The sequence below is a fragment of the Nelumbo nucifera genome, chromosome 3 (genome assembly GCF_055504915.1).
Source record: "Nelumbo nucifera cultivar China Antique chromosome 3, China Antique-T2T, whole genome shotgun sequence".
Taxonomy (NCBI): domain Eukaryota; kingdom Viridiplantae; phylum Streptophyta; class Magnoliopsida; order Proteales; family Nelumbonaceae; genus Nelumbo; species Nelumbo nucifera.
Genome location: NC_142651.1, coordinates 21,864,315 through 21,879,611, shown reverse-complemented (window position 1 = coordinate 21,879,611; position 15,297 = coordinate 21,864,315). Strand labels below are relative to the sequence as shown.

General features: G+C 36.9%; 1 protein-coding gene and 1 long non-coding RNA gene across 2 annotated transcripts; one reads left to right on the top strand and one right to left on the bottom strand.

The window, feature by feature from the left end:
* The first annotated feature begins 5,167 nt into the window (after positions 1-5,167).
* Positions 5,168-6,710, top strand: LOC104601382 (zinc finger protein WIP6-like). The gene is made up of 2 exons (XM_010264683.3): positions 5,168-5,956; positions 6,086-6,710. Exons 1-2 carry the CDS (start codon positions 5,558-5,560, stop codon positions 6,536-6,538), a joined length of 852 nt encoding a protein of 283 aa, XP_010262985.1. The 5' UTR covers positions 5,168-5,557; the 3' UTR covers positions 6,539-6,710.
* A 7,314-nt stretch (positions 6,711-14,024) lies between these two features.
* LOC148801015 (uncharacterized) lies at positions 14,025-14,826 on the bottom strand. The gene is made up of 2 exons (XR_016083569.1): positions 14,532-14,826; positions 14,025-14,245 (listed from the first exon to the last, which is right to left on the bottom strand). It is a non-coding gene; the product is annotated as an uncharacterized LOC148801015 (long non-coding RNA).
* Positions 14,827-15,297: the final 471 nt, after the last annotated feature.

Below are 15,297 nucleotides of genomic sequence, written 5' to 3'. Positions count from 1 at the left end.
TCATTTTCTTTAGATGAATAAGAGAATTTATTCATTAACTGAAAGTTGTTTGCAAGAAACTATAACTATGAATAAGAAACTATGAATTGAGACATGGCACAGATTCAGATATGGACTCTCACTCACTCTCTCTCTCTCTCTCTCTCATACTCATTAACTTATTAAACAAGGTTGGTCAAGCAACTAGTTAATTAGGTGTGTGCATGTTGGATCTTCTTAGAAAGGGGGGAGATGTGTAAATTCTCTAAGACTATGTTTGGTTTGAAGGAAAAGGTAAGGAAAAGAAGGGAAATATAGAAAAACCTTTACAAACTTTGTATAGATTTCCTTGCCTTTCCCTTCCTTTCCCTACTTTTTCCTTCAAACCAAATACAGCCTAAATGTACTCTCAGAAAATTTGAACAAGGACTTTGTGGATGTCATTCAATTTGATACGTATAGCATGACAAAGAGAGAAGTGGGAAGAAACGATACAGACAAAAAAAATTTGTACAAAATTTAAAGTTTAGTTGTGCAATGATTATAGAACAGTCCAAAAAAGGTTCTCTCCTTTTCCAACTAAGATAAACCCTAGATTTTGGTGTCTGACAGGAGAAAAGCTAGCTGTGTGGATGAAAGATCGATGTGATATTGAATGTAGAATAGATCTAGTGTGCTGAGCCAATTCTCATCCACTTCCATGGAAAGAAAAGGAGACCATGTAAATGAACAATGGAAAGCCACTAAGTAGATAAGAGAGAAGATGATGTGATATTAGTATATTACATACTATGGAAATTAAGCAAGGTTACTTACATGTAACTGTAGGGTGAGACTCTAGACCTGGTAGAAGCTGAATCAACTCCATCTAGATACTAACTGCTTAACACAGCTAATGAATTAGAAATGAAGTTGCATATATGGGTTGATTATATGATGTCATAAATATTTTATTATTTAATTCATTTTCATTAAAAAGACAAAGAAATAAGTTTATTTTTTTTATAGAAACCCTACAAGATTCAATTCATATCGTGACACAGGGAAATTTTATTGTTTAGGTATTCACTTAAATTGAGTATAATGACTATGTATGCACATGGATGCGTAACATGGCATGAATAGGTTTATGATAGCCTTGATTCTCACATAAAAGGGAGTAGGGAGAGGGTGAGTATTATTTAAATTCTTGGAACAAAGTGTATTAAAAAAGCCATTAACTAATGTTAGCTCACAACTATCTGGGGTCTTGGGAGGGGTAGACTGGATATGGTTTTAACAAACTTTTTTTTTTTGGCACAAAGTAGCTAATAGGCTGAGGAAATCGAAAAAAAAACGGTGGTGCTGGTTTGATTTTCAGTTAATGTAAAAGGAAAACCGGCGGTTAATCAAACTGACCAGTATATATTTATTTATTTAATATATATATATATATATATACTATATTATTCATATATTATATATAAATTTATATATAAATATAAAATCGATTGGCTTTGGTTCATGATTTTTTAAAAAATTGATGGTATTGGTTCAATTTCAAAAAAATGGCCCATTATTTAGTTAACCAAACCGTGAACACTCCTAATGGCAACTCTCAGAATGCTCTCACACTTATATACTAATCCAAAATTTTACCTATACCAAGTAATGGCCCCTCTTGTAAGTTGGAACATAGTATATCCTCTTAATTATTTATATAAATCATTTTTATATTTACTAGTATAAGATTACATAATACAACATTTCGAGATGGGTAAAGATGTTATTTGATACTCTAATTTAACTTTTATGAGTTGCATTGAAATTAAGACAAATATTCATTTTATATAGTATAGGTAAATTAAAAAAGTGAAAAGAGAATATTTTAATAACTAAAAATTATAAATTAATAACCAGGTTGTGTCTGCACTCTGCAGTGAGTAAATTTTCATTATTGTATTTTAAGCTGCATGCACCCTTTTGCCTGTATAAACGAAAGCATTGTTTGGCACTTTTAAAGAGAAGCCTGTTTTTTTTTTGAGAATTCTGCAATGATTGCCGAGTGGGAGAATGATGTGTGGCTATAGCTTTGAGCATGTTTGCATATTTTTTGCTTCATAAATTGGAAGATACAATCAAGAAGCAACATTTCAACTTGATATGGGTTTCCTTGAACCCGTTATTATTTCACTATTGGGAAGAAAAACCTTTCATGTGATTCAAGGTACTGATTCCTGCAAGGAAAAGGAGATCAGAATTGGAAATGCATGTGAGAATTGGCAGATGGGAATCATGAAATTGGAAAGCTACAACCCTTTACATGTTTGGAAGTGCACATAACAGGGATTTCATGAAGAAGTGTGTCTGATCACAGAAAACCGACTCCCAGTTCACGAATTGTACTATATATCACTTTGGAGCCGTTTTATAACAGCTGAATTAATGGCTGAAGCCAATGGCCTATTGCTTTGTCTTATAGTCTTATAGTGGATACATAAAATATTTTAAGGGTATAATATCATGACAATCAACTAGGGGTGTCAATTGGATTGGATTCCGGTCCAGTTCGATGTGAGTCCATTATAAATGGATCAGGTCCAATCCAGTCCAATGAATATTTTGGACCATTTAATTTGTTCAAATTCATTTTGATTTAGATTGGTTTCAATCCAAACCTGATCCATTGACACTTGTATTCTTATCTTATATCAATGGACTAGATACTAGCTTAATCCAATCCAATCTAATATAAATTTATTTCGAACAGATCAGGTCTAATCCAATCTAATAAATATTTTGAACCAGATTAGTCCAATCCAATATCTTTTGTTAGTCTGTCCAATCTATACAAATCGATTTAGACTGAACGGGGCCCAATCCAAAACCGGTCCATTAACACCCTTACAATCAACCCAACTTCAATTTCAGCCGGCCATTAAGGGGCTCACAATTTCCTCAAAGCTTACTCACTGAAAGACAAACATTAAGAAGTCATTTACTCCGGCCTCTTCAGCTGTTATTAAATGCAGTCTAGGAGAAGTGGTTATCAATTAATGCAGAGACGAATTAATCAAGCCAAGCACCCAATAAGATAATGAACACTCTTTTGATGCATTATTTCTCTAAGTAGGGTATCTACTTATGTGCTTTGTGGAATGAGATTTAACTTTGAACCGATCCAGGCTTTTTAATTTTCCAAGGTTTCAGTTTCATTTGGGGTGAATGAATACTAGAGTTTCATTTGAAAAAGATTTTGAGTCTTCTGACTTATATATAATTGGATTCAATACATAAAAGAAATTGGACAAAATGTTTTGAATGCTTCACAATGACAATTATCTAAACAACCGAATTGAATGGCTAATTCTAGCAAATTGCACAAGAATCCATATTTTAAAGACTCTGAATTCATACTTATTATTTCCATGCCCCTCCCCCCTCCGTGGTAGAGGTCTCAGGGATATTTAAATTTTTGTGCTAGAAACGACCAATTGATTAGAAAAAGGTGTGAGGTCACATTTTCTTCCATGTGTCACGACTCATGAGACACGTAACATGTACTAATATTGCAGGAACAGTGGGCCAACTATTACTACGTTGGGCATTTGTCCACAAACGCATCGTCCATAGATCATACTTATGATCCATCAAGATAATAATAAAGAAAGAAAGAAGCACTAACTCACTAATAAGTAATAACTGACCTGATTCAACACAAGCAGTGAAGCAGAGAGTTTGGTTTTACTTTGCTTTATACATATAACATATATTGATATATATTATTTTGTAAAGCTGGAAACTTAGTGGAATTGCAGTCAAGTTGACATGATCTGTCTGTCTCTTCGTTTGTTTCTTCTGGCCAAACAACTCTATAAAGAGTTATAGATTAGAACTGGGTAATATATAATGGCCATCCCGATCGAGAAGGTGGTCCAAGAACAGAAATTAATTAATTAAAATTGTTGACATGGTGACATGCATAAAGCCAGAAAATCAACTTCCATTATGGTTGCATTATGAAAAATCACTATTCATTTTTTCTCTCTTCTGTTTGAAACTCTGCAAAGTGGGGACAGAGAATTTGCACATTTTTCTTTTACTTCCTTTCCCCAACAGTTAAGGATTTCTTCATCTGATGCCAAGTTGCCCAACAAGGAAAGATGTGGTACATCTATCTTTATTGTTAGGGGCACGCCATTTTACTAGTTTTTTGATTCATAAAATTAAACATTGTCAAAAATATAAAAAAAAAAGAAAGTAAAATCCCTCTTCATTTCACATTTCTTAAGGTATATATGGTTCAAATAATCAATACATGCGGTGCGGTACACAATTTTTGCGTCATGACCTGGCCAGCACAATCGCATTGATTGGTTTTATAAATTGCAATACTAGTAGTCTAGTACTAATAAATTTGCTATTTCCACTCTCTTCTAATTAATTAGTTTTAAGACAAGTTATATTGTAGTCATGGATAGATAAGTTTTAAAAGGGGGACATGCTTCAATGAATTGAGTCGGGGCTTGACCCCCCATATATAACTCGAGTTTGCTATCTGGGGTTCTGCAATAGTGCTAGTTCAAGCATCAGCAGCAGCACAGCAGTTGGAAGGCGGCTTGAGCTTGTGACACAGCATCAGCCAATTAAGTGTCGTAGTCGCAGCATCAAGTCTGGGACCATGCATCGATCAGGCTCCTCTTCTAATACTATATATGATGGTCAACTGAAACATGGACATGGGGTTGTGTATATGTATGTATGTTTTGACATCATCAACCAATCAAGTGATCAACCCATTTGAATAGAAAGAGCCAACCATGTGATCCCCCTGCTACCGAAATCAGACGGGCCATCAAGAAAATAGACAAAACATGGGAGAGACCTTACTGAATCAATGGCTACTTTTATCGCCAGGCTGTGATCCCAAAACTTGGTGACTAGCAAACCAAAGTGTGACAAATGCTAAACTTTACACTACGATATATAGGGTCCTAATTTCTTCATGGATTACATTCGACAACGTAGCGTTTCTCCATTGCTAAAGTGTGTACTACTGTCTATGACTTCCCATGCATCCCTATCAAACTGACTGAAAGGTACGAGAGAGAGAGAGATATATATATGGAGATAGAGAGGTAAAAGAGAAAGAAAGCGGGAGTAGAGAAAGCAGAAAAAGAAGGGCTGGAGTGAAGGCTCGGAAACCGAGCAGAGCAGCAGCACAAACGCAATGAGAGAGTGTGTATTTTTGGTACGCCATTCCATGCATCTCTCCCTCCCCACCTCTCCTTCTTTGACGGTCTCTTGTCTCCCCCATTCCCAAACACGCCAAAACTAATTTCCACCCGCTCCACGTGCATACCGCCATGCCCCCCTCCCTCTCTCTCTCTCTCTCATATTAATCCAAAGAAACTAAAACCCTACTCAAATCAAATCATTCCCCTGTTGTGTTTGTTTATTTACTTCTCTTCTCTTCTCGTCTCGTCCCCACTCATCTTCCCCGGCGGAACCCAAAAACCCCAACATATATCCCTTTTCATTTTTGTTTTGTTTTTTTTATTTTTTATTTTTTATTACATACATCCATCGATCGATCACCATGCCAACTCCTTCTCTTAGCCACTTCTCTACAGAGACTACTGAGAGTACTTGTTTAGAAGCGAATGAAGAAGATGAAGAGTCAGTCCTTCTCACCCTTCGCCCTCCAGGCCAACACATTTCCAAAGTGGTCAGTCTTTCTCGTCGTCATCATCATCATCAGTACTCCTCCGACCAGGCTGAGAGTGGTTTTGTGAACCATAGCAGTGAAGAGAGTGTAACCGTAGCTCTTCATATCGGACCCCCTAGTGTCGGCATTAGCACAAGCAATGGCATTAACAATGGTGCCCCGGTCGAGGGACAGTACTGGATTCCCTCGCCTGCTCAAATCCTTGTCGGCCCAACTCAATTTTCTTGCTCTGTGTGCAACAAGACCTTCAATAGATACAACAATATGCAGGTTCTTCAAAATGGCCGACCACTATCACTTATTTTAATTGGTCTAAGCTAAGGATTTCTGCACTGGATCATTCTAGCTTAGGTTAGCTAATTCTTTCTTTGTGTTTTTTTTATTTCTCTGTGTTGGTAGATGCATATGTGGGGGCATGGTTCACAGTATCGCAAGGGTCCAGAGTCACTGAGGGGGACGAAGCCAGCGTCATCGATGCTGAGATTGCCGTGTTACTGCTGTGCTGAAGGATGTAAGAATAATATTGAGCACCCGAGATCGAAGCCATTGAAGGACTTCAGGACACTACAGACGCATTACAAGAGAAAGCACGGAGCCAAGCCATTTGGGTGTCGTAAATGTGGCAAGGCTTTTGCAGTACGGGGTGACTGGCGTACTCATGAGAAGAACTGCGGAAAGCTCTGGTTTTGTATTTGTGGCTCTGATTTCAAGCACAAGAGGTCCCTGAAGGACCATATCCGTGCCTTTGGAGGCGGTCATGCACCCCACGGCGTCGAGTTCTGTGAGGATGAAGATGACGATGAAAATGATGAGGATAATGGTAATGGAGGCCATGTCTCTGCGTACTATTAATGTGCATGCATATGAGTTTACAAACTTCTGTTACTCCTTGAGTTTTAAATTTTTTTAGGTAGTATATGGCTATATGCAGTGGTGAGAGAGAGAGAGAGAGATGATGATGAAGACCATGGTTCATTCTGTGTATTATTATTAGTATATGAAGTTTAGACTTTTAGTCTTGTACTAATTAAGAATGGTTATCACATGTGGATGTCTTTGTTAGATAGATAGATAGATGGGTAGAGAGAGAGAAACAGGGATAAGAGAGAGAGAGAGAGAGAGAGAAAGGGCAGAGAGATATCTATTGCTATGAACATGAACAGCAGAATCTGAGACTGTTCTGTACTCATCTGTTGTCATCTGCAGTCACTGAATTATTTACTTGACCACCTTCTACCGGGCTCTCTCTCTCTCTCTCTCTCTCTCTCTCTCACAGTTCTGAGCTCCGACTACCACTATTACTAACACTTTCTTCGACCCTTTGTCAGTAGCCCAGTTACACCTTTAGGTTACGTGGGACCACTGAATTCACTGTTTTTGGGGTTTCACCCAAAGAGCTGCTTCTTTCCTTTTCAGTCCAACAACAAACAGAAACTACGAAAGCGTCTGTGACTGAGACACCTGTTCAAATAATGTGCATGGGGGGGCACGACACACTAGCTATCATGAATTCTCGTCTCTTTGATTGCTTTGATCTCTCATCTTTGCCTCTATGTGCATGATAATGCATGTGAGATGATGATCATCATTATGTTATGATCACGAGGGTCCTTGATAATGGCGATGATAGGTGCATGCACGCTCTTATAGTAACATATATTATTATTTTTCTTATCTTAGAAAGGAAGAAGAAAAGGAGAGTTGTTGAAGCAGTGAAGTACAGGATCCGAGGCACGTTTATGCAGGTATATATAAGATTCTTGTCATCTTCAATGGGTCTCGGTAAAAATTGTGTTTTTGAATCTACAGTTCCCTTTCTTATTTAGTTAGTTAGTCTGTATCTATTAGTTCTATTCCTTTCTTTAGTCTGTGCATCTTTTCTATTTCTGGGGCCGGGGACTACTTGAAGAGGAGGAGCTAGCTCAACACTTCAGTTTAATTACTTACTCCTCAACTCAACTCAAACCAGTCTGACTTATTAGAGCCCCCTGCAATGGGCGCTTGAGGTCATTTGCCTAGCTAAAAAACTAAAAGCATTTCGTTCTCGACACATCTCTCATTGTTGTTAAACTGGGAAACTGATGGGCTTGCTCAGTATGGCTATATAGCTGACTGGATCAGTGACCTACTAACGGATGCAACTCAGCATTCAGTAAAAGAAATTACATATAAATCTGCTACTTTCCAGTCTAATAACAATGCCCAGATCACATTCTAACTTGATCAAGAGGTTATTATATATATATATTCAACCGAAAGCCCAGGACGCAAATTTTCAATACCATTTGATCAATCTACCAAAGCTCCGAGACACTAGGTTCTGTCGAGAAGGAATGAAATCAGAGGAAGAACCTTGTCTCGGTGGAATGACTACCACCTGAGGCCCTGAACAAGAACACTGCATTAAAGTATGAATGCATAAGAATTGGTTTTACAGAAAACCGCTGCTTTGAAGTGAATGCATGCAAAAGTTTGGTGCTTCGTAGCATTAGGAAATGGTGATCAAAGAAATAGGATAACGTCGATCTATATGGAGGAAAAATGCATCCGACGATTGGCTCAATTCAATATATCTATATATTTTGTATATCAAAGGTCTGTGGTTTTCATTCGTTGAGAGAGAAAAGGGCATAAACTAATAATGGAGTGGATGGAGCAAGCAAAGTCTAAGGCATGATCTAATCAGTACTTGTCTAAGACGAAGGGTCTACAACAAATCTCCAGAAATAATTTTCATTCAGTTGTGTTTTAATTAAATTTACGTTGAGAGTTAACTCAAGTCATTGAACAGTTTCAGAGCTAAGAGCCACCCACTGCGTCAGTTGTTGTGATATAGGAAAATGGAAATGGCGCTCGGTAAAAGTACGTATTGTAGAAACCAAAAATTTCCCTCCATATAAAAATACCACTACTTTCTACGTCTTTACGGGATTCTTCAGGCGTCTAGAAACCCAGTCTATTCAGTATTTGGTTGGATGATAGAATTTGAATATCGATCACAGAAGAGAATACTAAAAATGACAGAGACAATTAATAAAAAAGAAAGAGAGATAACTGAAACAATATTGAAAGGTTTAGAGGAAGTTGCAGAAGTTTCTATTTTGAAGATTCAACGAGCTTAGATAGCCTGACGAATATGCCAATATCCCAAGATAATTTTGTTTTTCAAATATAAGGGAAACCTCAGTGAAACTACTTTGTGACAGAACCCATAAGAAGATGTGATCACTGTTGCAATTTAAAGTTAAAGGGGCTAAAAGGAGTAGGAGTAGACAAAAAGAACAAGGGCGAGAATAACAAGCAATGATTTAAGCACCATATAGTTGGCAAAGACTGGATGATGATGATGATGAAATCTCAAGCGATATATATAGATAGTTGAGAGAGAGAGAGAGAGCAGTTGAATGAGTAAGCTGTGTGTTTTGAATCGTCATCGTCTGAGGGTGTGGAATTATTCGCAAGGTTCTAAGAATCCGTATCAGAAAGGCAATTAAGAGATGTACCTATGTTTCACATTTGTATGCTAATCACACATGCATTAATGCATTAATCTACTAAAAAGGTTTATAATATTATACCTAAAGAATTTATAACCAATCAACTGTATTCAAAATTGAACAATCTATATTTATACTACCTATATAAAATAAGGAATGCCCTTTCTTTTTGAAATTTTCATAGTGGAGGACATAAAGAGGGCTTAGAAACTGCTCACTTGTAACCATTCATAAACTATCCATGAATTATAAATAACTTTGTCTTAAACATACTGTCACGTACAAATGCACAAATGCAGCGTACACGTTTACTAATATATTATACATATAAATAATAAAATTTATGCATTTTACAAGTATTAGAAGATATACATTTTTGTATTATATTTTAATAGAATTAAAAACATAAAAAACTTAATATTTAGTAATTTAGATATGTATTGAAATTTAGTCTCTATTACTCAAAGGGTATATTCTGCCCCTCATCAGCCCAATTGTATCAGCTTATTGTATTGGCTACATTGTATCCATGCCTAATTTGAACCTTGTTAAGATTTCTAACCTAAGTCTCCATCTGCTGCACAAGCACAAAGCACAAAGAAGTGCAGCAGATCCTGGATCTTCTAACTTCACTGTGGTACAGTGACCATTCTAAATCCTGAATTTTTTTTTCCTTGGTAACTACACAAATTAAATCTCACGCCTAGACACTCTTCTCTGCTATAAAGGTGTACGTAATAAAGTGATTAGATGTATGGAATCATTATGAAATGTCCACTGATCTTCTGAACAGTGATTAACATTAATTATTATTATTATTATATAAAAACCAACCATAGCACACTCAAACATACAATAGTAGCATTCTTTGAAAAGCTACCTTAGCTTTCAGCATAAAAGTAACTCTCCTTGGAAAAAGAAAAAAAATAAAATAAAAACAAAAAACATTAATTGGGTCTTAATCCTTTGACGGCATAAACAAAAGACTTTGTCATCATCTAGAGCGGGACAAGCAAATTTCATAAAGGAAAAGGTACTCATCAGAGAGAGAGAGAGCTGTGGGAATCTCTATAGATTTATTTTGTTGTCTCACCCAATGTATGTCAGACTCAAACCGGATAAAGAAACCCAAAAGTTCTTTTGGGTCACGATTTTACTGGTTTAACCATCAGTGAGATCGTTCAGACCATAAAAACTGTCAAATCTGGGACCCATAAAACTCACTGGGTCAGCGGTTCGACTGCTGGGTCCGATCTGAGTCTTCTGACAACATTGGTCTCAACTGTATGATCGAGCATTATCCACTTAACTTTTCTTGGGAAATTATCTCAAATCTCCTTCACTTTATACAATGTCTAAGACATTCCCCTTTTAGGTACCCCCACCGAAACCCCTCTCACAAGGTTTTGTAAATCATATATTTACCTTATACCTCATGAAAAGTAAATTTTAAATAACAAAAATACCCCTATCATATGCTATAACCATCTTTTTATCTTTTTTTTCACTCATATATCTAAACTATATAAAGCGGATATTTGATTTGGGTTTAATAAAAGTGAAATCAAAACATCATATATCATATACCAATAAAGAAACAAAGAAGTACATTGATGTGGTTGTTCATTGGCATTACCTAAATTGAAATATAAAAACCGAGTCATGTAATACTTGCAAAGATCTTTGACCATGGCCATGCCATCCATTTAATGCACCAGCACCTGACATTGATACATCCTCATGCTCAACAATGTCACTTAAAACAGGTCCTTCATCTCTAGGCCAGTGGCACTTTGTTCATTTATAGAACACCCATTATTTAAGGGCAATCTGGGTATAATAAAATATACATGTTTGGATAGTATACTGTGTGATGGGTAGAGTACTAATTGTGCATTCTCTTGCTTGTCATTTAATGGAACATCTCTGATGATAAGGGGTTGTTTGAACACATCTATATCTAAGTGAGGGGAGGTTTTACACTTATCATTAATATGAAGGGGGGTTTTAGATAATTTCACTAAAATTAAGTGAAGGTAATGCAAGAGACTACTACTACTACTCTCACACCACACCACACCATGTGTACCAATAACATATCCTAGGAGGAGATGGTCAGAAGGTGTGGATCATATGTCACTTCCTATCTATCTATTATTTCCTAGAGAAAAGGAATCTTTTTTGGTTGTTTCACCACCTTCATAAAGACTAAAGAGGATGCACACCCCTAATGCAACGTTCCATCCAAATGTAGGCTTGCAGCTTTAACTCCTAATAAGGCTGCATTTGTTTCCATGTAAAGGGGTGGAAGACAAAGTTTTAGTCACAAAAAAGGGTGAAAAAAAAAAAACTAAAATTTTACAGATCGAAAATTTTTCTTCCCCTTTTAAAATGAAACCAGCGGAGACTAAGGAAAAAAGTATGAACAGTGAATTACCTTTTCAAATCTATGCATTGGGGTGTGAGTTTAACAAACATTTGGAGGAAATAAAGCACTTAGAAGGAGAAAGGGTGGTAGAAAAGAAGTTGTTGTACACCAATAAATGAAAATTCAATATCATATTGCAGTTGCAGTACCAGTTATGTTTTTTTTTTTTTTGCTTAAGATATATAGGTTCTCTGAACTCTGAGAACTATCTCTTAAATAGAGGTTTTAACTGAATAGGTAGAGAGTAAGGAGAAGAAGATCAAATTCCTTGCAAGGACAAGTTGCATGCTAAACTAAGGATTGTTTACCAACTCTACTGGTTAGACCCGAGGATTCAGGCCCATTTAGATCAAAAGGCATTCTCTAGACTCTAGAGTAGGCTGAGTAGCAATTGGTCAGGTTCATGTTACTGGGCCTACTATTTTCTATTGTAGGAACAAATGGTCCATTGATGCATGGCTGAAGTATTCTGAAAATACATCGATCATTTGTCCAATACATAGAAGAGGATAATGGGATTGAATATTCAGAGGGTTCCCTGCTGGAGGGTAAGTTAGGTCACTATGATATGTGGAAGGAGATAAATATATAGTGCCATTTGGCAGCTTGCAAATTGCATCTTCTAGGTTCAATTTATGCACCATAAAAACTCTCCACACATTTATGCTAAATGCTAAGACATCCCTTGTTGGGTGATATCATGGGACAAAAACCTTCCCTCCCCTCCATTAGGAATCCATCAAAATCTAGGTAATATGGCCTCACCTGCAGCTAAATATTTTTAAAAACCCAATGTCACCCCTTTCATAGTCGTTTTAGTTGGGACAAAGACCTCCCCTCACAAATGTTTTTCCGTTAAAATCTTGGTAATATTACTGGTTGTATGAAAAGCTAGGGAGGACTGTGTTCTTCTTCTTTGTGAATAAGTGGTAATGGTATATACTGCCTTACGAAAAGAAAATGGATAAATACTTAAACTTCCTTTAATGTTGTGTTTGGTTTGAAAGTAAAAGGCAGAAAAAAAAGAAACAAAATGTAGGGAGCCCAGTAAGAACATTGTATCGGTTTCCCCACCTCTCTTTACCTTTTCTTTCAAATCAAACACAATAATTTTAAGGCTGAGTTTGTACAAATGCAAATATGTACAGTGCAAAATCTTATATTTTATATTATTTTGTATGTATTTGTGTTGTACATATTTGCATTTGTACTGCTTCCAAACTGAGCCTAAGGGATATAAATCAGTTTCCATGCTGCACTAAAAGGGCAAAAACGTACTATACTTAGAGAACCGGTGTAAAACATTTATTATGCTATGAGAAACTTGGAGAATCGATACAAACTTTTTATGCTGTTTCATTTTTAAAATTCCAAATATTTTTAGGAATGACTCAAATTGACCCATGGATCAATTCTAACCTTAACATTTAGGGTTATACTCTAACGTTTGCTGGCTCAACCCGGCCTGAAGTCAATCCGATGTATCTTAATCCAACCCAAACCCGACCTACCCAACCCAATTACAGACCTCCCCATCTAAGAGTAATTCATTGCCATTGCCTGCCAATGAAGTTTGACAAGGAGAAACTCCGATAGAGTGGTTGATTGGTTATAGGCGTACATTGGCATGCATGGACCATGGAAACAAGAAAATAGGAGTGGGCTCTACTAATTTTCCTCATTTTAAGCCTGTTAAGATCGGTCCATCACGAGCACTGAGCAAGCCGCTGTAGGCCCAAGCCAAGCCTACACAATCTTTAAGTGGGCTGGCCTGGATTGGTGATTTAAAATGGGCCCTACTGGACGCAGGCCGAAAGGTTAAACTAAAGATACAAGTTGTGGTTCAAATATTTGGTCTAGCTCCCGACATTTACAACCCTGATGAGCATGGCTACGGCCCAACTCCCTGCTTGGGTCGGCCTCTATTGTGCATGTATATTGGGTCGGCTTCAGCCTTCAGGTTGGGATTAGGATGAAGCAGTATTGGGCTACCTAAGGGTTAGGCTCAATGCCAATCAGAACTTTTGGGACCAGGCTCAGTTCAAGGACTATAAATCCAAGTCCATCCCATGTAAAATTGTGGGATCGATTGGTTCGGGTTCGGATTGGACCCACTAAAATTGTATTTCCTATTCCATAATTCTGAATTGAATAGAGTGAATAATTAGTAATTACTATTGGAATGACCTTCTTGGTTGGTTCAGAATTGCCTCCTTTAAATTGTTCACGTTTTAATTAAGAACAAAGAAGGCAAAAGCCACTCTTTTATTTAAAATGGTATGCATTTGATTAGAAGAAGAAATGGTAGAGAGAAATAAAGGAAATAAACAACTAGTGCAATTAAAATTAATTATTGTTTATTTAGAGGAAGCAGAAATCTTCCATGATGATGATGATGATGAAAAGGGAAAAGGGAAGAGAAAGAGAGAAGGATGGATTATTGATTTATTGATCAATTACAATTGTAGACACAAACACAGCGAAAAGAACCAAATCCAACAGGAGCGCAAAGACCATTGCCATTGTAGGACTGGAGGCACCACTGCCGGCATGAGGCCAGATCACAACCCCTCCCTTCCTGACTAACTTGGCATCTTTTTGCACCATCCGAACCCGCCACCATTGATGCTGCAACTGCACCATCCATCCATCGTTAATTAGTTACACATTTAATTAAAATTCTAATTAAGAATATTTATAGAGCTAAACACAAATTAATCTATACATACTAATTAAAATCAAAGAATAACAGAATAACGATATTGGACCGTGTTGAAGGTTGCACCATGCATGTGATGTGACCATGGCAGTGTCAGTGTGGAATGAAGATGCATATATATTCGTGTACTATGTTATAAAAATGATCATCATAAAACGCATATTCATGTGGAAATTAATTATATTATGTTTAAGAAGAAACCTGAAAGGAGTAGGAGGACAAAGAAGAAGAAACTGCGGAAAAGCTTAGCCATCTTTCTTTCTGTCAACTACTTAGAAAAATTTCTTATCTTCTCGATCGATATGGAAACGCTGATGAGCTGTAGGGGAATTTATATACAGAGTTGTGGTGGGTCTGTAGATTTATTATTCCTAAATAGAATTCAATTGGGCACAAAGTCAGGTCAAATATGCATCTGATCACTCACTTTTCTAAGCCATGAGATATTACAACTTGGGAGGAAAATACTCAAACAGATTAGGTCAAGACTCAAGACTCAAGAGGGTATGTTGTTTGACTGTGGCAGTGGCACACAAATCAAAGACAATTAATGCTAATTCACTCAATGTTGTTTGAGGGTATGTATGTATGTATATATGTTTCTAAATTCTAATCCAATTTTGCATGGCCTAATGTCAAAGGGTTGATCAGTTGAATGAGCAAATAAAATCTTGGCTCATCCCCACCGGTTTAAGTTTAGGCTCTTACGGTCCTACCTGTAGGCTGTAGATGAGATGGTTGTGTCCGGTGACTCCATACCGGAAAACACAGCATTTCTCTGCTACATATATGGTAGCAGCAGCTGCCAGCAGTAACAAACACCAAGTTACTTTGAAGTTTTAAAACCTTGGTGAAAGGCCCATACGGTGCCATGTTAAAAAGGCTCACCAATCATACGTACTGGAGGAGCTATTGTCTTTTATAGATTTTTGGACTATCTTACATCCATTTGCCGGAAACACATGTG